Here is a 22,629-nt window from a genome sequence, read left to right as displayed (position 1 = left end):
GATATAACGATTGACTAGACGTGAACTTGAAGGAAGGACTTGCAGAGCTTGGAGAGGTGCGAACCGTGAGCCTCTTTATAGCTGCTTTGACAACCAGATGAAGCCGCGGGCTGTTCCTGTACTAATGGACTGCATGCATGTAACAATTTCAACATATTACAGGATATAAGAGCCGCAATGTCTTGGAGCCTGCATTTAGTAAACATCGTCAATGGACCTGGCGGCTGTTGCTGCCATTGGCCGCAAGCTCTGCCTCGGCCCTATTATCAAGGTCGCAATTGTTTCGAACCCTCGCCGCAAGATCTTGACAGCGCAGAACGGTCCGGAAGAACATGCAGAGAACCTTCGACAATCTATTTGGGAGATTGCTATTTGCTCAAATATATTGCATTCGATCACGGGGCCCCAGATGGAGGTTTCACGCGGGGCATTTACCCGGTGTTTGCTCGGCGCAAAGAGAGCTTGACTTATACAAGCAGGTGCCCGCCCCTTTGCCGTGCTTCTCACAACCAAAAGCCCACCGGGAACCCGGTTCTGAGTCCGCAGTTGTAGGAGGTCAACACAAGCGGCGAACAAAAGCAATGTGCGGCGGCAAGAAAGAACCAGGTTACCGGGTGAGCAGTCCGATACTCCTGGCTGGGAGCGCTATGCGACCCTCTCACTGTTCACTGTAATGTGTCCTTTCAATGCGCATCTCTTCGCGTGCGCTCGTCGCAGTAAGTTGCAAGTACCAAGTGCTCAGCTCAAGCTTCTCCTGTTCTACCATGCGTTGAAGAGAACGGTATCAGTGGCTGTGGCTACAGTTTCCTGGCACCGTTTTCCCTGCGTTTACGTTTACGACCATCTCTTACTTCTAGTACTCGCCGCACGACTCCCGAGCACAGTCTTTCTTTACATCCATTGATGAACGTCTGGGTATCGTCGTCCACGACGATCAGGTTATCGCCAGCCGTGCTGCAGCCACGGAGCAACGAATGACTCGGTCGCAGCTGCTCACTCATCTTCGTCGATCTGATGTTTCGTGAGCCCGAAACAATCGTACGGATCTTTGAGCAACCCGCACCCCACTCTTGACATGGCAGCCGTCATGGCTTCCACACGGCACACCATATCCAGCTCTTTCACCACGATGTCGGTCAGATTCTTCCGATTTCTCTTGGAAAGTGGATTCACAAGACAACGGCTGTCAATGCGCCTGGCTGGCATCGCATTCAAACGGAGCTTTCGTCCCGCCCGGGACGATACAAGCTTGGTGTCTGCTCGCGGAGAGTAGATTTAGATGGCAAAGCCTTCCATCAATCTCCTCTCGAACCAGCACCTCGGCAGTGATCGGATATGACCAACTTCCGGAAGTCGGGTAGGAAGTTGGAGTATGTTTGGCTGCCAACTTTTGACAAGTAAATATTGTCGCGGAGTCTAGCCCAAGTGTGTGGCTGTCGTTGCCCTGTTGGGTCAGTCCCGCTATCGGGTTTTTAGTCAAGTGGGTCACCTCAACTGGTGAAACTCACAAGGAGCAGCCCTGCGCCGGAGTAGCGCCGACGGAAGCTCTAACACCCTTTGCGTTGCCATTTCCGCATGTTAAATCCAGGCACCTTGGCTAAGGCCCCTAGTTCTCCGCATTTGCGAACGTTGACGGAATTGCCGTCCCGGTATCGATTGTGGCGCCACCGTCTCCAGATGGACCAACAGGATTGAACGGCAAGACACCACAGTTTCGACGCGAACCTCAAGCAATAAAGCAAAGTCATCAACATTGCTTATGACAAAAGCAGTCTTTACAGCATCTGAGTAGTCTGTCTAGTACAACTCCCAGGAACGGTCTCACTTCGGCCGTATTGGCTTAGTGCAGAAGCCGTGAACTGATCCGGCATTCTTGTTACTTCGAAAACGGACAAGGAACGCTGGGATATCATACGCTCGCGACATAGATCAGGCATTCCATTCTGCAAAATCTACGAGTCGTTTGTAAGCCATGTGGCAAGATCGGGTAGAAGAAAAGTCAGCACCAGGTGCCACGGTATGAGTTTTCTTCGTTTTTCGTTGGCTGTCACGACTCGCTTGGGTTAGCCAGCCAATGAGAGCGTAAAACTCGCGCTGCGCACACCATCAGCAATGATGAGGACAATATCTGGAATTTGGAATGAGTTCAGCAGTCATGAGAACGAAAGCCACCTCCAAGCTGGAGACACCTATCGGGAAGCGGGGAACGTTCGTAGGGCACAAAGATGGTGGTTCGGCACGGCACGGGGGCGCTACCTACCCTATCCTCCGTCCTCATAGAGTTTGCTTTCAACGTCTGGTTTGGACGGCGCCTGTTAGCACCCTCAGGAAAACCTCACACGTACGAACGCGCAATCGCGCACAAAGTTGCGGCAAGGCCGGCCAGAGAGCTGTCAGACTCTTATGGAACGGCTCCTGAACCCTGGAGACCCGCACAAGACCGGCACTTCGATGCCTGTACATATTGTAAGGCCTTTGCTCTTTCAAGCCAAAAGCAGTTTGACATCCAGTATGATCGCCCTCTCTCCTTTCGCCCGTTCAGGCAAAGTGGGCATCTTCGGAGTTCCTTCCTCGCCATGGGATTGTGCACCTCGACGCGGTGACGTCCACGCTTGCATGATTCCGTGCACACATTTGACTCGCTAAATGCTCCTCCCGACTCAAGCTCCCGCTGCACGCCTCACCATTGGAACCACAAAATTGACAAAAGCATCATGAGGCTTTCGTCGGCGGGGAATTAGTGAAAGGCTAGAGACAGATCCGTTTGCTTTTGGCAATCAAGTGGCCTCGTGTATGGCCGAGCAAACTACTCGCACTCCCCTTTCTCGCGTGGCAACGCTTAGCGAAGCACGTTGCCGATCTTCCTGCCTCGCCATAATGGATCTGCCCCACAATGAACCTGGCTCGAACAGCAACCTGCATCGACTACCGTCGCAAGGATACCCAGAGCAGCGTCGGTGGTCTTGCTAACAGTATTCTAGCGTTCACAATGCCAGGAGACACACGGCTCGGAGAAAGTGTTGAGACGTCTGTTCGCGCGATCAGCGACGAGGGGGAGGCCGAACTTGTCGAAATACAATATGCTGCAAGATCGTACTCGAATCGCGGTTTTCCAGACTCATCAATCCTCTCCCTCGCCTACATAACCTTATTTTGACGATTCTCCCGACACACCACCGAGTATGGAGGACCGAAGTGGTTCGGTGCTGGCTATAGCCCTCACCTTCTTGATCTTAACATATATCACCGTTGGGCTTCGTTGCTATGTCAGGTAAGATCTGCTTGCTATCTTCATTGTTTTTGGACGCGTCGCTGATAAGAATGTAGGATCTTCATGGTGAAGGGATTCGGCATTGACGACTACTGCATGGTCGTCACACTTTTCTTTTTCACCGGTTATCTCGTGTCTCAAATCGGCGGTGCGCTCCACGGAACAGGTGTTCGCCGCGAGAAACTCACCGACGAACAAGCGCAAACGGCCCTAAACTTCTGGTTCTTCTGCGAAATATTCTACACATTATCGACATGCATGCTCAAGATCGCCGTCGGGTTCTTCTTGCTGCGAATCACTGTCGTACCGATGCACATCTGGCTCATTCGGTTCATCATGGTAGTTTCTGCCATCGTGGGAGTCGCATACACATCGGTCGTCATCTTCCAGTGCAAGCCGGTCTCGTTCTGGTGGGACCTGGACCCTAATCACCATGGCACTTGCTTGTCAGCGACACTAGTCATGAACTTCACGTTCGTGGTTTCTGGACTCAACGCGTTTGCGGACTGGGTGTTTGCGATTCTCCCGGTTCTGATCGTCAAGGATCTGCACATGAAGAAGCGCATGAAAGTCATAGTCGCGTCAGTCATTGCTCTTGCCGCAATGTAAGTATTTCGCGAGCCGCATAATAATGTCTCTAACAACTCGGTAGTGGTTCGACAGCAACGATCATCCGTCTCCCGTACACGACCTCATTGAAGGGATACAAGGGCGACTTCCTCTACCGAACAACCGATTTTGCGATCTGGAGCACAGTGGAGGTGGGATTGGGCATAACAGCTGGTTCCATTGCGACTCTGAGGCCGCTCATGAAGCAGGCTCTCGAGATCACTCGCTCAGCCTCAGCTCTACCCTGGAGTAAACCCTCATTGAACTCCGGTCCGCTGCAGTCGGGCACCCAACTGGGCACGCTCAAGCCTTCGATAAAGAAGTCGATCACAATCACTACCTCCAGAGCGAGGAGAGAGAGCGCCAGCTCTGACGAGGAGATAATACTGGGCAGAAGCCAACCATCAGAAGCATGGCAGCAACAGCAGGGACTGCCTGGCTACGTTACGTCCACCGTCCTAGACGAGCGTGAGAAGCGACAACAGTCAGAGAAGAGTCGTCAACACACGACAGAGCGTGAAAGGAGAGGCAGCCCTGGAGGGGCCAGCGACTCCACTCTCGACAGCAAATCGACTGGAAAGGCCGCAAAGGTCCATGAGCGTTTTTAGTTAGAAGTCTCCATTTGAAGCACTGCACGATACCCCATAGTAATAGAATTCTGCATCGATTTCCATGTCTTTGCATTCATGCCTCCGTGTCACTTAGCAGAGTTGTTACTGCGTGCAAGTACCAGCACGTTCATTAAAGTCAGATGCACTTATGCATCCAGCTTGACTATCCACTCTCGGTCTAGATAGAATCCAGCCCGGTAACCACCGGCACCTAACCATCGAACTCTCAAAGCAGACAACCAAAACTCCTCGCAAGGAGACTCATCAGATGCTAGCGCGAAAGCCAGAACGAGCTCACCCCGACTTTGCCCATTTTCGGCCTCTACGATATCTCTCACTGTCTGCCCGCGCAGATCATCTAGATCACCTCCGTATAACCCCTTCGCCGCTCACCGCTCCTGGCCCATCTCCCCTTTCGACCCAGATTCCGCTTTCGTGCCATCCTCAGTAACGATCCACGCTGACCGTCGATCACCTAGCCTTGTCTTCCGCTGTATCGGTAACACGAGGTGAGCGATCAACACCGCTCATGGAAAATAAAGTTGCTGTCGAAAAACGCTCCAGCGCGATTGATTAGCTGATCCAGTAGGTCGGGGCTTCAAGGAAATGTTTGATCCCGAGCTGTCACAATATCTGTGATTGCAGTGGAAGAACCAGTGGTGGTGAGCCTCAAGAGTGGGCTGAACGACGATTGTATGTATATCGCGTGAGTCTAGCTAAGTGCTTGAGCACAGAGCTATCACGATCGTACCGCATGTCGAAGTACAAGTCCGATAATCAGCCCGAACCGAGGTAGTCAAGTCAAAGGTGCTTGATCTGCTACATTCAGCTATGCATTTGAGCTAACATTGTATAGCTGACATCTTGCTTACAAACGTGACGGGCCCGTCCGCACAACGGCGCGTGAAACGGGCTAGCAAAATGCTGGCCTGGCAAAGGTCCGACTACACGATGACCGCGGCAGAGTCTGCAGCAACCGACCATAAGCACTTGAACCCATAATCACGGCGTTTGTTCCAGAAACAGATGTTCTGTCTGCCCAGGCATGTACATAATCAATCCGCATCGCCCCACACCGGAATCTCTTCTTGCTTCTATCTCTCACCAGTAGCAGTCTCCCTGATATCTTCTTGCATTAATTTCCAAATTCCCAATTATATTACATTATCAGGTGAATCGACGCTGCCGCCGCAGCTACCTAGCCTATATTTACAAGCAACTACCACAATATATCCGAAAACGCAGTTCTGAGCACCTCCGTCCTTGTCTTCTGCATCTCCGGTGCGATACCGACCAGGTCCAAGATATCGAGACATTTACATGCATCTTCCTTCGCTTCCTTAAGCAAGGGGTCTGCTGAAGGAGGCAAGCCATTATGACTGGGTGAAAGCGGTTGTGCTTGTTGACCGAGTATGCGTGCCATGAGGAGCTAAGATACATGTTAGTCACCTGGTAATCATACACAAAGAGCTCGACTTACCGCTTCCTCAAACGCGCGATGCTGGAACACCCACCACACACTGGCATCGATCCTGAGGTACTCCCAGAAATGGAAGAAAGACTGCAACGCCATCCTGGCCGCGTCCAGCGCGCCTTTGACGTCGCACGGCACACCCTCGGCCGGGTTCTCATCCGCTTGTATGGCCATGACACAATGCCAGAAGTTGCTTCGGAAGAACAAGTTTTGTCGTAACCCGCGTGGGTTGGTTTCTGCCATACTACGTATAGTGGCTTCGTCAGATGCCGCAAGATCTGCTGGAAAGCTCTTGTGCAGAGCAAAGTATTCATTTACTAGCTCGGCTTTATGCGAAATCGAGGTCGTCAATGGCGTTGCCAACGAACGTGGGATGCAGACAGTGCGGGATACAAGATTGGCCATGTGCCACATCGACCGGATGTATCTTCGATCTGACAACTCGTAGGAAGGATAGAGATCGTGGTTCGAGGCGATGTTGCTGATGCTCATGGGATTGATGACGGGGTCTGTCGTGCCGTTGTTTGAAGAACCGTTCGGGATGTATTCATCAAGGTCATCGCTCAGGGATTCTGGTTGTATGTCTGAGAAGACACTGGTCGGTGGGAGTTTTAGTAAAACGGTAAGGAATGTGTCCTGGAAATATATGGCTTGCCAGAGCTTCCGCCGTTGTTGCTTGTCACTCAGCGAGCACCGAGGCGCAATGATGTCTGGGTCGCGATGTAATCCCATGGCGTACGCTTGCCGTACTAGAACTCCGCCAAAAGCCCATGCATCAGAAGCATGGTTGTCGTTCATCAAAAAGTATCCTATCAGAACCATGGCCTGCAACGTTCTGACTGAAGCTCGACTGAGGTACGAAGATATTCGCAACGCCTGCTGAGCAGCTGATATATAGAACTCGGCAATCTTTGCTCGCTCGGCATTATCAGTGGTACGGATGAATTGCGTACCCATAGCGTAAACAACAAAGTGAAGGGCAACCAGCACGGGATCTGCTGCATGTTTCTCCTCTATTGGTAGCGACCAGAAACGTTGGTAATCGGCATAGAAGTTCCTGCGATGTACCATAGGGTACACTGGGTCGACAGCATCAAAGTACTTGTCTACCAGAATATCTGCTTGCTCTTTAGCTGGCAGCACGCCAACAACCTCAGCGAGACCGCCGCGACTCGTCCAGTAATTGGCGAAGGGATGCTCAGAACCCAGACCAAAGAATGGCGCGGGCGTGTGGTTAGAGTACGGTATGTTTGATAACAGGAATGGCGAGGACCCTGATGATGACAACGACACGCTACGGTATTGTGCCCTGACTGGCGTTGGTGGTACCTGGATGTGGGCCTGTCAAACGAGTCAGATAACCGCTAGAGCGATGCTTTTCACGACATTTTCACTGAAGATGAAGTATTGCCGAAAAAAGGTTAGGAGTATTCGACGGCCACGAAACTCGTCAGGTCTTGACCCAACGCGTTCGGCCGATTCCTCCAAGCCCCACAATCGCGAATAGCCACCGGCGCCCGAAAGGTTAGGCCGACATGCGTTCGCAGGAGGTTCGCAACGATGTGACAGGAACAAGGGATGTGTATTACCTGAACGGGCTTGTTGCCATGTGGGTGCGGGTCACTGCCAAGGTGCAACGAAGGCCTCGCGCTCGTTTTTCTGGAGCGTCCCGCAGTGCGACCGGCGCCAACCCTGTGCAAAGGCTCAGCAGATGCGCGTCCAAGGATGCCATGGGAACTTACTTGTCCGAAGAGTTCGCGATCAGGTTGGCGATGTCGGAGTATTTGCATCTTGATTGTCGCTTGATGCAGGCCAAGCAATGAGGACGAGTGCGGTCACACTGCGTCGGTTCAGTCTCGGGCAGCCATTGCGCCAGCGCGCTGCACTCACTTTGGTCTTGCGCTCGACACACTCCTCGCAGCTCAGCGTCGGCTTGTTGCGCTTTTGCTTCTTCTTTGGTGGCGCATCGCCGTGGATGCCTGACGCGCTGGTGGTGGACGGATCCGGACTCGTCGAGGGCTGCGTGCCTTCGTCATCCATTGTGCAGCGCGTGCGGCGGTCGGGATGCGCGTGAGCTCGGTCCGAGTGCTTGACAGCGACGGGCAAATGGTCAGATCCAAGCGGCAGCAGTGGGCACAACGTTGGCGGGAATAAAAGTGAGGGTTGAAGTATTTCCGCGCTGGAGCTGACGCGCCCCAGAAAAGGCCACCGAGGTTGCGTGGGGACGCTGTGGAGTTGATACCAGCCACTGCTGCTTGGCACGACTGAGACGGGGCCTAGAACTCACCACTAGAGACGACGTCAGTTGGCCTAGTTCGCGTCAATTTAGGCTATGGATCATCCTGCGCGTAGATGCGATAGCCAGCCATGGCCGCAGGTGATGCAGGAGCGTGTGGATAGGTGGGATGCCATCTCCAGATCTGAACGGCTCCCAAACAACACCACACATAAATTCAGATGACGACCCTACATACTTTGCTTGGAAAGGCACATAAATCGCGCTGTTGATATCATGTCCCACTAGTCGCAGTGCATGCCTAGCTGACGTCGAGGATCTAAAGGCGTCCAGCGTCGGCTTTTGCGCTATTCCCGAAGCGCCGGCAGCACTAAATCTACCGGCAGGAACGCTCATGACAGCATCATGACATTTGTAAGCCACGTCTGCGCCTTCCCACATCTACTGTCACTTTGGAAGGAGCCACGCGTATCAGAGGCAACCGCGAACGAAGCGTGCAGACCTGTCATGGACCTCGAAGAATTAATCGACGTTACAATAATATACTTGAGAGGAGACGTATAAACAAAAGAAGCAAGCCGCTCAACGACCTACCAGCATCCATCACATCCAATCGAAAGCGAAAGATATCTCAAAAAGGCAACCTCAGTCCGTCCGGTGAAAGAGACCCGCCTTAGGTATACATCCTCTTCGCATCACGGTAACCCCCACCACCGCGCATATCATCCTCGAAAGCCTCAGCAACCTCAAGCACACGCTTAACATGCTCCATACTAAACACCGACTTCTCCGCAAGCGCAATCGACTGCGACGTCTTGACCGTATTCTTAATCTGCACAAGTTGTTAGCCGACATGCACGCACACCACCGCAACAACAACAACAAAACATACCTGTCTCCCATTCATACTCCTCTTACCCAGCTCATCAAAGTCCACCTCTGTAAACGGCTTCATCATCTTCCCACCCTTGTCCTCTTTCGTCTCCTTCGCAGTACCCTCCTCATCACTATCTTTATCTTTACCCTTCTTCTTCTCGGCTTCGGCGTCACGACCCATCTGCTCCACCTTGCCAATATGGTGCTGCCAGATCTTCTTCCTCGCCTTGGCTTCCAGGTTGTCGTATCGGATTCCCATGTGGATCCTGCTCTGGAACGCTTCATCGAAGGTTTCCACGCGGTTTGTCGTCAAGAAGAGGATGCCTTGGTAGTACTCTGTTAGACGCAGGAACACAGATACAAGGCTGTTGCGGTGGATATCGTGGGGTTGGCGCGCTTCGAGGAACACGTCTGCTTCGTCGAGGAGGAGGATGGCGCCCCACGAATGCGTAATGTCCATTATACGGTTTAGATCGGTTTCGAGTGAGCGGCTGTTTGTGCCTAGTTCGCCTGCCGAGACGGCGTAGAGTGGGCATTTGAGGTATTCGGCGATGGATTCGCCGGTCAGCGTCTTACCTACACCGGGTGGGCCGTGGAGAACGACGTTGAGGCCTTTGCCTTTGCCCTGGATGACGTCGTCGATGGTCTTTGCGGCGTTGAAGCGGTGGGAAGAGACGAGGCCTTTGAGATTCTGCTTGATGCGGCTGGGTAGGACGAGGCTGGAGAAGGCTTCGTCGTTCCACTTGATGTCGTCGATGCCGGCGAGCGAGAATTCGAGCCAGAGTTTTTCCGAGAAGGCGAAGCCGAGGACGACGGGAGAGGCGATGAGGAGCTCTTCTTCGGTGAAGCATTGCTGCTTGTTCTCTGAGCCGTCTTCGTCGGTCTCGACTTGCTTGTCGGGACTGTCGCCCTTTTCCTTGTCGATGACGCTCTGTGGCACGCGAATGGGGTGTTTCTTGCCCTTCTTATCCTTCCACATGACGATGCGCATCTTGTCTTTTTCCTCGTCTTCTTCGCCCTCTTCAGACCCACAGCAGCAGTCGTCACTATCATCATCGTCATCGTCGTTCTCCTCATTCTGTGCAAGCTCGTCTTGCTTGAGGTACGAGAGCGGATAGTTGGGATTGATGCGGCGAAAGATGGCAGGATCAACCATGACGCGGCCATTGATGATGAAGCGGATGATGTTGTTCTTGTGCTTCATGTACGCAATGCCCTTCTGGAGGCGGTAGTTCATGCCTTGGAGAGCGACGAACTTCTTGCCTCGGTCGACGAGTTGCTTCTTAATGCTCTGCAAGATCATTAGCTAATTCACGCTCGATCGACCGGTCATCGACTCACCTCAGGATCCTTGTGGTACTTCAACGGATAAGCCGAGAGACTGGTAATCTTCTTGTGGCCCTTGAAAGCCTGGATTGTGATCTGATGGTCTCCAAGGCCAAACGACTTGCCATCATACTCAAGATACTTGCCATCTACATACCAGGACTTGACTCCCGTCATCCAACTCTCATACTCATACGCGGTCTCGACCTTGAAGCATCGCGGATCATCCTTGTTGTGATACGTGGGAGTGAAGGCGATCGTGTTCGGCTTGAACAATGCCCAAACGAGGTCGTACGTGATCGTACCCGCTTTGAGCATGGGCCGGAGAGCCTTGCGCGTCGCAGTGTAATCCTCATCAATGTAACTCAGAAGCAGTTTGCATGATGCAATCTGCTGTTTGACGCGCTTCTGCTCTTTCGACTTCTTTGCCTTCTTCAGCTTTGGCTTCAGCGTCTTCTTGATGTAGGTCTTCAATTCGTCGTAGTAGTGGAACAGCGTGTGAGGGTCAATCTGCGGGATGTCTTCCACCAGGCTGATGCTCTTGCAATCCTTGAAAACCTCTTGGAGTGCGTTGCGGAGTAACTTGGACTTTATGTCCAGTTGTGTCTCTTGATACTTGCCTTCCCAGTTGAGTCTCCTGCGCACGGTGAACACGCAGTCAAACTCGTCCTTTTGGTCGGCGTTACTCTCGACGAGTTTCCAATCGCGTATCTTCATGTCGAAAACTTGGTCGACGCGCTTGAACTCGAGGGCGTTCTTCTTGACTGGCTTGTCAAGCTTCGTAGTAGATACGGCGGCAGCGGCAGCAGCAGCGTTGAGAGAAGCTTGTTGCGCCTTGAGACTGTTGAGCAGACCACTTACTTTGGTCACTTGCGTGTCAAGGGTATCTCCTGGCAGCGGAGGCTCTGGCGGTGGAGCCGGCGCATCGAGATCGTCCTCGGAGGACGATGAGATTGACGACAATTCAGATAATTCGGCTTTCTTTGCTTTCTTTGCCTTCCGCTTTGCTTTCGCCTTTGCGCGTTTACGTTTCGATTTCTCATCCTCAGAATCCGACTCGCTGTCGGATGAGCTCGAAGTGTCAGAGGTACTGTCGTCGCTAGAGCTGTCTAGCTTCTTGTTCTTCTTCTTTTTGGCTTTGGCTCGCAGGGCCTTCCGACGGCTCTTCTTGTCATCTGCCTCTGAATCTGAATCCGAACTTGAGTCGGAGGTATCAGCCGAACTCTCATCCTCGCTTGTTGAATCATGCTTCCTACTCTTGCTCTTCTTGCTCTTCGCCTTCGCCCGCTGCTTCTTCTTCACTGCTGCTCGTTTCGCGGCCAACTTCCGCCTCTTCTTACGCTTCGCCTTCTCGTCCTCACTACTCTCTTCCGACTCACTGTCGCTCTCAGAGCCACTATCGTCCGATGTAGACGTCTCTTCTGCTTTACGCCTTGACTTCTTTGATGCGTGTTTCCCTCGCCTGTTGACACTCTTCTTCTTCGCAACGACTAGCTCAGACTTTGGCACCTCAGTATGCTCGACAGAAACAGCTGCCTGCTTCTCATCGGTATTTTGAGCCGTATCAGCCACATGAGCTTCGACAGTCTCTTGAGAGGAATCCATCTTTGGCTCGTGCAGCGAGATGTCGTCCGGGTCGGACTTCACGGACGGGGTTGCAACAATGACTGGTGACGATGATGAGGTGTCGGAAAGCTTTTTGCTAGCTTTGGCAGGTAAAGAAGGTTTGGTGGAAGAAGTCTTTGAACTGTCCGGTCCGTTCATGGGTCGTAGACTTGCCAAGATGCGAGGCTGGCTTTCTGCTATTGCTTAACTGTTGAATATGCTGCTGGAGATAAGGACCTGGAAGAAGTCGTAACACGTAAACTTGGGGTCCGGCTCGTTCAGGAAATGTAGCAATTGCAGATGAGACAGTCTCAAGGCTGAGACAAGAGGAGGACCTAGGTCTCACACCCTTTTTATCCACCGACAGAGCCGCAAGGTGAAGCCTAACCTCACTCTGCCTCCTTTCCCGACCCACAACTTTCTCTAATCAGATCTCTCGCCCACACAACACACTACTAGGCTGCAGTCTTGTATTACCGTTCTCGATTACCCCGCAGTACCTAATCCGGGATCTGGCAAATGGCGAGCTCTGAATAGCGAAATCCGACAAGGCTGAACTTGTTGGGAGCCAGCGTGCTCGACTAGGTCGTCTTATCACCATATCAGTACAGGGTGGTGGTGGAGTGGAGGCCGCACATACCTAATGAACCTCTTCAGCCGAATCTGCTGCCTAGCCACGACCTTCCTGTAGGAGCAACGTTTCGTCGATGTATTGGCCTGAGCAGGCTATAATGCATAGACAGGCTGAAAAAAGAGCGATGTCGTGATGACCGGTGAGGAGGTAACCAATGTCAAGGCAGAGCGTAGCTCAGCCTCGTCTGACAATGCTTTCAGCCTTGCAGGAGTGTGGACGCGCTCGCTTTCGCCGGTCCCAATCAAGATTCCATGGTTTATCTGCACCTCTCGTTCTCGAGGGCGTGTATACGGCTCACAGAACTCGGCCGTCGACTGCGTGACGCTCTTATACCTGCGGGCTGGTCCGGTGGCGCTGCGGCTGTCTCTACATCACACTTCCCTGCGTTGCCGGTAACGCAAAGACGCACTGTGCTCTCTACGCACATGCATATTACCGAAGTGGCTCATCTTTTGACGTTGTGTTCCCATCGGCTGCTGCTAAGCTGCAGTAATGGTCGTTCGTGTGTCGCGCTGAGTGGCCCTGCCTCACCAGGAAGGAATGCAGTAGCTGCATCGGCTAGGTATCGAGCGCATTACCGAGCACCCGTGGACAGCTCGCCTCACTTCTCCCATGCTGCACGAATATACAGTCGCGCATACATTAGGGCTCTTGGTGTTGACGAATTTCTAATCAGAAGTATTGGTTGCTCCCTAGTGCATCGAAAGCAAGTGGTGTATCTGAGAAACAGCGGAACCAACCTCAATCCTACAAACTCAAAACACTTTCTCATAACGAAAGAAGCGCGCTGTACAACGCCTCATCAATGCATACAGCGCCATGCAACACGCGCAAAGCACGATTCGTGCGCACATGTGATACGCTGACCAGACGCCAACCGCAAGCTTCCGGTTCTGTCATGCAGCTCCAAATAACGCCCCGCATTACCGAAGACAACGACGTGATGCACGAGTTTTGCCGTTGCCGTAAGGGTATAGGCACCTACGAACTTGTCTTTTTCTTGCCAAAATGCATGTGCCCAAGACCATGCTCCTTTGCATCCTTCATCTCACTCTCAGGTTTTCCATCAGGTAGATCGTTGGTGTGAGCTGCTCCTGAGACGTGATACTTCAAGCTCTCCGCAATTCCGCCAATGTGGCCCCCGCTCTGGTGTGACCCAGTAGGCTGGTCTGCGGATCGCGAGTGGCTAGCAACATGACTAGAATTGTCAGGACGATCTGGATGCGTGGGGTCTGAGATTGCCGTTGTCGGCCCACTCGTTGTCGCGTCTGTGCTTGTTCGAGAAGCAGAACCGTTCGGCTCCATTAGGACTTTTTCCCCATTCGGGCCATGTGGTCGGACATGCTTGGTGTCACTATCGCCGCTGTCCCTCCGGCCGGGAGCTTCGACAATGGTGGTACCCTTCTTGTTCTCGCTTCGGACGCTGTTCGCTCGGCTGATGTCGGACTTCTCGTTGGGTGGGCTCGCTGTGCGGACACCTAGATCTTTGTCTTCGGACGGCTCCACGCCCTTGGTACCCCTCCAATCTGCGGGCTCGGCTTGTTGCACAGGCTCACCCTCCTTCGGTTCTGTAATGACAACACCAGGTCGGCCCTCTTCGCTAGACAGTGCGCGCCAGACTACGGCTATGCGCTCGAAAGCTTGTGTGCCTTTTCGAGATGAGCCTTTGATGCCGTCCATGGCTTCCCATGCAATCTCAAACATGCCCGACTGGTCCACATTGCCATTCTGCTCAGGGCCGTTCCCTTCGAAGTATGTGTTGAACCACACGTGTGCGACAGCGGTGACCATGGTCAGATCGAAGGCGGCTTTGTTACGACGCTCGACGTCAATGTTGATGTCGTTGGTGGGCAGAACTACGCGCTTGGCGGGACGGAAGACGACGTCGCCTGTGCCCGTGGGTAGGCTCTCGCGCGACGATCTTGGCTCGGCCGTGGTGGCGCCATCGACATTGCTCTGTTGCTGCTGCTCGAGGGAGGAAGTCGAGCCATTCTTGGGGCCTTCGCTCGTCTTGGATGGGCCGAAGCCGTTCTTGTACATGACCTCCTGCACTGCCTGTGCCATGCCGGTGGTCTTGACTTCGCCCCGCACAATTTCCCTCTCATCGCGGGTGAAGGTGTGGAAGTTCTTGATGAGCTTGCCATCCTCGACGAAGCCCTCGATCTGGATCTTGACACCGTCTCTGAGGCCCCAGCAGTGTACTTCAAGTATTTCGACTTGCCGCTCGACATACAGCTTGCCGTGCTTGGCCCAGCGATCCACGTAGTCTATCCATCGGAGCTGGCTGGGGATGCTGACGCCTTTGCCCATGTTGGGACGCATGCGCCGCTCGGTGAAGCGGTCCAGAGCCTTGTGCACCGGCCAGCCTTCCTCGCTGATGAGGTAACTGCAACTAGCAGTTCCCGATCGCCCTTTCCCGGCCTTGCAATGTACGACGACGACCCGCCCCTCCTTCTCATGGAGCCAGTTGCGCATGCTGGCCATGATGTTCGGTATCAGGGCGAAAGGCGGCGGGTGATGATCGGGGAAGGGATAATGGTAGACGCGACCGTAGACCTCCGAGTCGGGATAGCCCGTCCCTTCAGCGCGAAACTCCCATATGGCCCAATCGTCGCCATGTTTCGAGTCGAGAAACTTTACGAGCGAGTCAAGCGGGTTGCGATAGGCGCGCTGTGGGTAGGTGCCGCTAGGGCCCGAAGTAGCGATTACTAGACGATGTCAGAGAGCGGTTGATAGAAACCTTCTGGGAGCGACCGTACTGTTGTCGGTCACATAGCATAGGTCGAGGCCAGCTTCAGCATGCCTGGCGCGAGGGCCGGCTACGAGTTGCCGCAAAAGCGACGCCTGCGATGGTCAGTTCGAGTTCCCACGGTGTCGTCTTTCTGTTATGCGCACCATTATTCCGGCGGTCGTCTGAAGTGTCAAGGAGCAATATTGCGTCTTGGCTCATGGCGGGAGTCGAGGCGCGAGGGATGCTGCCTCTAGGCGCGGGCAGGCGCGACCGAAAGGTGGGTACGTCACCCTGCCCGGCTTCTGCGCTAGGCGTCGGTTCCTGCCCAGACCTGCTCTCCTCCCCGCCACCTTAACATTTTTACTCGCCACACGCCTCACAGCCACATCATACCCCATTTGACATTGGATCGCATGCACGCAAGTACCGCAACCATCGATTCCATACTACATGTGACGATTGTCACTTGAACTCACTGACTGACATGCTGTTTCCTTGCCGAAATACCCGTTTCAGCCTGATCCGCATCCGGCTGTCGTCTCAAGCAGGCACATCACAGATCAGCCTGGTCTCACCAGGCGACGGATCATGCAAGCGTATGTCATACAAGTTTGGTAACATTCGTTTTTGGGCAACTAACTGTCTGTAGTGTATTACTCCTATCAGTTGCTGAGGTCGTCAACATAGCTATCGAGGAGCTTGTTGCAGTAGCCAGTGAAATGACTACGCCATTCACATATGATACGCGATACCAAGATCCAAGAGACTGTATGCCGAAAGTACAGTTGCTTGTGAACGAACTGCGCTTTCTCGCTGATGAACTTGAAACACACGCACTTGAAGTGGGAACTGGACTTGGTATTTTCCTTGCTCAGTCTACTCTGAAAACCACCCGATTCGCAAAATCCGCAACATGGAGCAGCGATCAAGTCGCATTGGAAACCTTGCATCAGAAGGCCACCTCTTGGAATACCTCTGATTATCCTGGTCTTTCGTATGTGCTCCAGATGAAGCTTTTCCGCGATCAGCCTCATCTGCTGAACGACAACGTCGAATTGTTCCTTCTATACAGAGAAGGTTTCCTTCTTGCTGTCGACAATCTTTTCAATCACTTGCAGATGCACATTCCGACTTCGCTGAAAACCTGTCATCATTTCATCCCCAGTGCGTTCGCTAGTATACCCACCATTGCTTCACGACTTCGGCAACGCAATGTCCAGGATTGCTTGGGTCGGTCTGTGTCCCACATTCTGTACGACGCAAAATCCTTGAAGGAATGGTCGCCCGATGACATGCGCGCCATAGATAGCCTCCAGCGTTCAAGCTTGTATCTTTCTTGCTGCGATGGGAATCATGACCGCTTACTAGAGCTTGTTCGGTCAGAAGTTTCTCCCAGTGTCGAAGCTGCGAATGGTCTATTTCCATTGGACATTGCAGTCATTTCTGGAGATCTAACAACTTGTGCAACAATCTGGAAGATGGAAGTCGCCCTTCACGAGTTAACCTCGAATACCGAAAACCCTGTATGTGTGGACACCAGGTATGGCCAACTTGGGGCTCGGCGTCGGTCTCCAATGATGTGGGCTGCTTTTGCCGGGCACGTCCATATCATGAAGTTCTTCAAAAACTATGAGAATACATATCCGAATGCCACGGCCGTAAGAGACAGTACCCAGAGTAATGCAATCGGACTTGCGGCTATGCGAGGGAAGAAAAACGTCATCGAATACCTGAGTGGCTACCCTTGCCATATCCCCGATGCCCATGGACGCAGTCCCCTCTGGTATGCGGCAAGCATTGGGCACGTTGATATCTTCAAGTTCCTATGCAAGAAAGACATGTTCCCCGATCGACAAGACAATTACGGATATACACCGCTTGCCATAGCAGCACACAAAGGTTACTTACCGATCGTGAACCTGTTGCTTGGGAACTTGGTTGACATCTCAATACCTACGAACGCAGGACATACAGCATTGTATCTTGCAACTTCTGGAGGACACCTGGCATGTGTCAAGTTGCTTTTGCCCCAGAGTATTGTTAGGCTAGGTGCCTCAAAAGTTTGGAGCGTATATGCCTTTGCTCAGAGTCTGGGCCATCAAGAGATTTGTAGAGCATTCGAAGTCTATGGGCTCGACCATTTTGACCTTCATCATGCCGCGTGTTCATCGGAAGAACGGGCTTTACCTTATATAGCTTGACAAAAGAGATTCATGGCCCCTAGCAGTATCCAGCGGAATTCTCACGCCAGTAAACAGTTTACGTTGGTCTCGCTAGATGCGCCTGGTTATGCGAGTGCTTGCATAGACAGGTCATTTCCAACGATGCCTATGTCTTGTATTCGGCTAGATAGAAGATGTAAAACATGAAGCCCTACTTCTAGCTCAGAAATCCACCCTGTCTCATCCACTTTTCACACATGCTCGGCCAATCGCTCACCGGAAGTCCCAGCGTGTCCAATGCAAACCCGTGCGGCGCATCCGAGAAAACGTGAAGCTCTACAGGAGCACCAGCTTTCATGATGCCTTCAGCGAGCCTATATGCATTCACCACCGGCACGACCGGATCATTTCCAGCATACACTATGAAGGTTGGCGGAACCCTGCTCTCCAACTGTACGTCTGGCTGCACCGTATCGTAAAGCGCCTGTTTCTCCGGCGGCTCCAGCGCTGGCTTGTTCGGAATGATCTGGCGTCCTTTTGCATTCGTCGAGATGGGCGCATAGCCAATGATAGCGAATTCAAGGTATGGAACACCACTTTCGGCATTCGGGTTGCTCCAACAGGTGGGATACGTCGAGAGTAGCGATGCAGCGAGATGACCACCGGATGAGAGACCGCATACACCCATAGGGCGTACTCCAAAGCCCTTCTCATAAAACATTGTGAGCGCCCGTCTGGCGTCGTCAATTGGCGCCTGAATGCCCGTCTCTTTATTCGGAAAACGATGTATGAGCACGAAGGCATGAAATCCTAGCCCTGCTAGCCATCTGGCTACCTGCACACCTTCTCTTCCCACCATGAGCTCGATGTATCCTCCTCCACCTAGAATAAGGATATTTCGTCCGTTTGGTGTAGACGTGGTGGGCTTAAAGGCGAAGAGCCAGGGACGCGTGACGCTTGTTGCGACGGCCTCGTCGATGCCATTGGCAAGGTCGAGTTCGAAGGCTCCTTCGATGGGCCCATCTCTGTAAAGTGGCCATGCCCAGTCTGCATTGAGAGGGTTCGGAAAACGCATTGTTGCTTTGGAAAGATATGGTGTTGTTTTGAGTATCGATGTACGGGTACACATGTGTTTTTACGCTCGGGGTACGTAGTTTATCTCGCGGCATCATTGCGCCGAAACTACCGAACAGTGTCCCATGATTCCAATCGATCTGACAACCTTGGAAGACTTCAAAACCACACTTAGGACGCTTCCGTCCTGCGAACGTCTTGGTATTGCGCGAATGTAACGCATATCGATTCTTGGTTGAATTTCCAGGCAAATTGAAGGTTATATTCGAATATTGCGCTGCATGTCGTCTGTCTAACCGCTCCTCTTGTACCCACTCCTACTCCTCAACGTCTCGCCATACCTCGCCAACACAAATGGTATACACGCACCCAGAATGCTCAAACAACCCAACAACGTACACGCCCACTGCGGACCGAGCCGTCGAAACATCTGGACTGCGAAAAGAGGAAAGGTTCCGCCAAGTACATATCGCAATATGGCGTTCGAAGCCATGGCACTGGCGCTGTACAAAGGTCCGTAGGTGTCTGTAATATACATCATGCACGCCATGAAAATGAGCATATTACCCCCTCCGAAGAAGGCTTCGGCGATGGTCGGTACGATCCAATGGACGCGGTAAGCGGCCGACCATCCGAAAAGGAAGAGGCCAATAGTGAGAATAGGACCACCAGCGAATGCAAGAGGCAATCGCTTTTCAGGTGCTAGTCGCGACGTTGCGAAAGCCGGTGCTGGAGTCTTCTCTGCAATCGCTTTGCGTACGCGAGGCAGGTAGTAAAGCTTACTAAAAGACACGATACAGATCGTAGCAATGATGACGCCAACGCCCAAACCCAGGAACGTGTAACCTGTTGAGACACTGTCGAAGCCATACTCTGTCGCGAAGACGTATGGAAAAGCGGCGAAGAAGGCGTATAGCAAGCCGAAGTTGAATGCAGAGTACGTATTGAACGTGGCCACGATCGGCTCGGTGAGGAGCATATGCATAGGCCGAGTGAGCGTCTTGGTCGCATATGTACTGACAATCTTCGGCAGCGACATGCCTTCAGTCGGCGATCGCGGCAGCGGAAGATTCCGCTTCTTTGCGCGCTGACGAAGGAGGACAGGCTTGTACGACTCCTTGTAGAACGGTGCAGGTGCAATGACAAGCACAATAGTAAAGAAAAGTATCAACCAGGAAGTCCAGCGCCAGCCACGTGTCTGTGTCACTGCAGCACCCAAGATCGGCCCTAAGGCTGGGCCCATGAACGGTGTTGCGACATACAGCGACATGGGACCAGAACGCTTCTCAGGCGGCCAGATATCGCTCAGGGTGCCTGACCCCATGCTCAAACTGGGAGCAGCGAAGAAACCAGCCCAGAACCTTAGCACCACCAGACTCGCCATACTTTGCGCGAAACCCGTCCCGAGTATGAAGAGCGCGAAGATAGGCAGACTGATGAAGATGAGGGGTCGCCGTCCGAATGTCTCGCTCAGAGGCGCGGCGAATGGTCCGCCGAAAGCGAGTCCGAGAGCGTATATGGAGTATGCGAAGGTTGCGATGAGTTGGGTGGAGTGGAGCTCTGATGCTGATTGTTCGATGGCGGGTGTGAAGACGGATGATGCGAAGGTTCCTACAAATGCGATGCCTGATATCGTGTATGTTTGATACCATTTTCGCGCTGCACTCCAGTTGTGAGGATTCAGAGGATCTTCGGGACCGTCCCAGTCGAGCGCTGAAGGGCGATCTTGTGATGAGGTATGAGGAGCGCTGGGTGTTGCTTCTTGACCTGCATTCTGTGGAGAGCCTTTTTCGGGATCGATGCCTGGATTGAAGTCTGCTATCGTCGACGATTGGCGACTTTTGTCATGGTCCTTTTCGATGTTGACAGGACTTGGTGGTCTTGTCGATGCTGCTGTAGTATTCGACCAGGAAACGGGTCGTGAAGCATTCGGAAGAGCCATGCTGTGTATCCTTCACTTTGCTGTGGCGAGGGCAGCAACAGCTGGCAAAATTTCGACAGAACCTTTGCAGGACATGACAGAGTCACTCGCGCCACGATCTTAGTATGACCCACCCTGATGAGATTCCGATAAGCAGATGTTCTGAACAGACGGCATGATCGCCGCTTGTGTGTTAGTTTGGCGTTGATCAGATATGGACAAAGAGTTCTACGATCAGGATTGGTAGGTATCGAAACTGTACATGGCCGATCCTGGCTCAGATCTTTCCCAAGAATCGGCATGGTGAGCTTGTTCGAGATCAAGATGCGGCTGAAATTGTGGATCGTGTGAAGCTAAAGTTCGGGACCGTGCCGGGCGCTACACTGGCGAGTCGAGCATGATGACGTCCTTTCTTCGATCTCAACATTTTGTAGTTACTCATAATGATCACAAGAATACCATGTGGATTCTTGATGTGCGTAGAGAAATGCGCTCACCGGCACGAAGGCTGGTTATCTTTAGGTCGCCGAGCAGCGCACAAACACGTACCTACCGAGCTGGCTTCCAGTCCAGCCAGAGAGCTGGTAACGCGATGACGAAGGACATGTACATGGCCGGGATCCTAGCTCTTGTCGCGCTCTGATGAAATCTGCAGCATAGTTTCGAACAGCGTGTCGCGAATCAGCAGCGCATGTCACAGCGGTCTGAGCTGGAAGCCCTGACTCCTCGCCGAAGTGATCCTGCCTGAGCCCCGTAGACGCGTTCACACCCAACCCACCTAGAATCGCGGACTATCGCAGCAAGAAGAAAAGTTACGCCGGGGGTGGGGAGCGAAGGATAGGGAGGAAACAAAGTCTCGCAACCGTTGCCAAAAGACATCGCTGGAGCCTTAGGCTATCCTTCATGGTAGATCCTGCAGTACTGCGCCCGCTAATCGCAGATCCGACCCAGCCAATCGCGCCAAAACACCAACACCACCACTACTCCCCCACGCGTCCGTAGAGGCTCATCTACCACGACGCTCACGATGGATGAAGGTAAGATTGCGAAAACTATGACTGAGCCACTGCATCGCCTGCGTAATCGCAAACTTGCGCAAGCAGCACGAGAACGGCGCGATGAAGTATAACTTCGCGCTGGTGCATGCCGTGATGAAATTCAACATCCTTGAACGATAGCAACGACTCAACCTCAATCCACCTTTGCGCATTCGTGACTTGCGCGACAAGCCGTCTTTACAAGAGCTCCCTATTCATTATGTCCTCAGTCCTATCGCTCGAGATCGCGCGTGCTCTCTTCCCAGCTCTCACCAAGGACGCGTCGCCTAGATCATCGACAACCGAATCCATCCCTTCATCTATCAAAGTCGACGCGAAAACCCAGATGAAGATCAAAGTTGTTGAAGACGTCAAGTTCCCGAGTACGACAAAATCGTTGCGATCGTTGCCATGTCTCCCTACGACAGCGATGCAGACCCAAGCACACAGTCCAAACTGCTCCGGTGGAGGTATCTGGCATGCTGCACCGCTGCCCCATGTTGGTCTAGCCAGTTTCCAGCGACGACGAAGAGGATGATCGGAGTTTGAGCAAGTTGAAAGGAGGATATCGAGAGCATACCAGCGGACATCTCTTCAGCATGAGGTCAGGGCGTTGAATTCAGAGCGCAACACCTGGAGCGATCATCCTTGACTGCACCGGAACGAATCAGTGTCAGATAGCCACATCCAAAGGTTTAAGAAACAAGACACGGAGAAGGGAGGTCTTCCAAGCCAAATCGCCATGCGCGCAGCAGGCTTGCTGACGGTGTCAATTACGGGATAGCGTTGAGAGCCTGAGTGAGCATATCAAGTTATCCTACCTTCGAATGCAAGGAGGAAAGTCCAGTTGCGAAAAGCAGAGTTTAGATGAATATGTTGCACTACAACGCCAAACAAATGCTATTGCCTCGCGCCTAGAAAGGCAAGAAAAAAAGAAACCACAAGACAGTGGTCAAACACACACTAAATAAACTTTAAAATCATACACTACCACCATCTAACCACCACCACCTCTGCAAACTAACACATCCCCCTAAGCTCCCTTCCATGCCTGCCCACCTT

At 52.7% G+C, this 22,629-nt stretch overlaps 5 protein-coding genes across 5 annotated transcripts; 1 reads left to right on the top strand and 4 right to left on the bottom strand.

The window, feature by feature from the left end:
- Positions 1–3,182: 3,182 nt before the first annotated feature.
- Positions 3,183–4,488, top strand: J4E83_010698 (uncharacterized protein; the record flags this gene model as incomplete). Its single annotated transcript, XM_049337578.1, has 3 exons — positions 3,183–3,271; positions 3,328–3,876; positions 3,924–4,488. 3 exons carry the CDS (start codon positions 3,183–3,185, stop codon positions 4,486–4,488), a joined length of 1,203 nt encoding a protein of 400 aa, XP_049183337.1.
- A 1,222-nt stretch (positions 4,489–5,710) lies between these two features.
- On the bottom strand, positions 5,711–8,005 carry J4E83_010697 (uncharacterized protein; the record flags this gene model as incomplete). The annotated part of the gene is made up of 5 exons (XM_049337577.1): positions 5,711–5,920; positions 5,972–7,306; positions 7,555–7,657; positions 7,708–7,805; positions 7,856–8,005. The coding sequence occupies 5 exons, from the start codon at positions 8,003–8,005 to the stop codon at positions 5,711–5,713; spliced, it is 1,896 nt and encodes a 631-aa protein (XP_049183336.1).
- An 869-nt stretch (positions 8,006–8,874) lies between these two features.
- J4E83_010696 (uncharacterized protein) lies at positions 8,875–12,167 on the bottom strand (the record flags this gene model as incomplete). Its single annotated transcript, XM_049337576.1, has 3 exons — positions 8,875–9,033; positions 9,094–10,368; positions 10,419–12,167. 3 exons carry the CDS (start codon positions 12,165–12,167, stop codon positions 8,875–8,877), a joined length of 3,183 nt encoding a protein of 1,060 aa, XP_049183335.1.
- A 1,456-nt stretch (positions 12,168–13,623) lies between these two features.
- On the bottom strand, positions 13,624–15,592 carry J4E83_010695 (uncharacterized protein; the record flags this gene model as incomplete). Its single annotated transcript, XM_049337575.1, has 2 exons — positions 13,624–15,350; positions 15,538–15,592. The coding sequence occupies 2 exons, from the start codon at positions 15,590–15,592 to the stop codon at positions 13,624–13,626; spliced, it is 1,782 nt and encodes a 593-aa protein (XP_049183334.1).
- A 2,160-nt stretch (positions 15,593–17,752) lies between these two features.
- Positions 17,753–20,551, bottom strand: J4E83_010694 (uncharacterized protein; the record flags this gene model as incomplete). The annotated part of the gene is made up of 2 exons (XM_049337574.1): positions 17,753–18,558; positions 19,177–20,551. 2 exons carry the CDS (start codon positions 20,549–20,551, stop codon positions 17,753–17,755), a joined length of 2,181 nt encoding a protein of 726 aa, XP_049183333.1.
- Positions 20,552–22,629: the final 2,078 nt, after the last annotated feature.

This window comes from Alternaria metachromatica (assembly GCF_023757995.1).
Source record: "Alternaria metachromatica strain BMP 0045 chromosome Unknown scaffold_49, whole genome shotgun sequence".
In the NCBI taxonomy this organism is placed as follows: Eukaryota; Fungi; Ascomycota; class Dothideomycetes; order Pleosporales; family Pleosporaceae; genus Alternaria; species Alternaria metachromatica.
This window is presented reverse-complemented; position numbering and strand designations above follow the sequence as displayed.